Source organism: Myotis davidii, unplaced genomic scaffold (genome assembly GCF_000327345.1).
Source record: "Myotis davidii unplaced genomic scaffold, ASM32734v1 Scaffold2240, whole genome shotgun sequence".
In the NCBI taxonomy this organism is placed as follows: Eukaryota; Metazoa; Chordata; class Mammalia; order Chiroptera; family Vespertilionidae; genus Myotis; species Myotis davidii.
Window position 1 is genome coordinate 1 of NW_006292289.1, and position 768 is coordinate 768.

The window sequence follows — 768 nt, forward strand, 5'->3', positions numbered from 1 at the left end:
CAGGAAATTGTGTATTTGTTTAACTCTCCAAATGCACTTGGTCTGGCCCCTGTGCTGGTCCTGAGCGTCCCCTAGTGTCCTGAGTGCCCCCTGCAGCCTAGCCCTGCTGCCCGCCTCAGGCAGGTTTGTGTCTGGGCTCACACTGACTTCCCCTCATTGTGCCTCTGGTACAGTAATACACAGCTGTGTCCTGGGCTCTCAGGCTGTTCATTTGCAGATACAGCATGTTCTTGGCATTGTCTCTGGAGATGGTGAATCGGCCCTTCACAGAGTCTGCGTAGGATGTGGTACTTCCATCACCATTAATATATGAGACCCACTCCAGTCCCTTCCCTGGAGCCTGGCGGACCCAGCTCATCCAGTAGCTACTGAAGGTGAATCCAGAGGCTGCACAGGAGAGTCTCAGAGACCCCCCAGGAGGTACCAAGCCTCCTCCAGACTCCACCAGCTGCACCTCACACTGGACACCTGCAAACACAGAGACACAAGGTGGACAGAGAATCACATAGAAGCAAAAACAGGCACAGGGCTCAGTGCTCCCCACTCCTGAGAATGACCTTGAAGAATGATCAGGAGGAAAACGCAGCTTGGCACCAAGTCCATGGTGGAGCTGCTGGGGTCCTGTCTCAGGCACTTGAGTTCTGGGTGTCTCCCCAGCATGCAAGGCAGTGCCCCCTTTTATGAGCAGGAGGAGAGCCCTATTTGCATGGAGTCTGGGTATAAGGGTGCAGCTAAGACCCTGGGCTGCATGCCTGACCTTGTCATTCT

General features: G+C 54.7%; 1 gene segment (V, D, J or C); it reads right to left on the reverse strand.

Annotated features, from left to right (window-relative positions):
• Positions 1 to 24: 24 nt before the first annotated feature.
• LOC102753136 lies at positions 25 to 640 on the reverse strand (the record flags this gene model as incomplete). The annotated part of the segment is given in 3 exon segments: positions 25 to 49; positions 172 to 468; positions 558 to 640. Coding segments are annotated over 3 exon segments (368 nt in total), but the record flags the coding sequence as incomplete, so codon positions are not given.
• Positions 641 to 768: the final 128 nt, after the last annotated feature.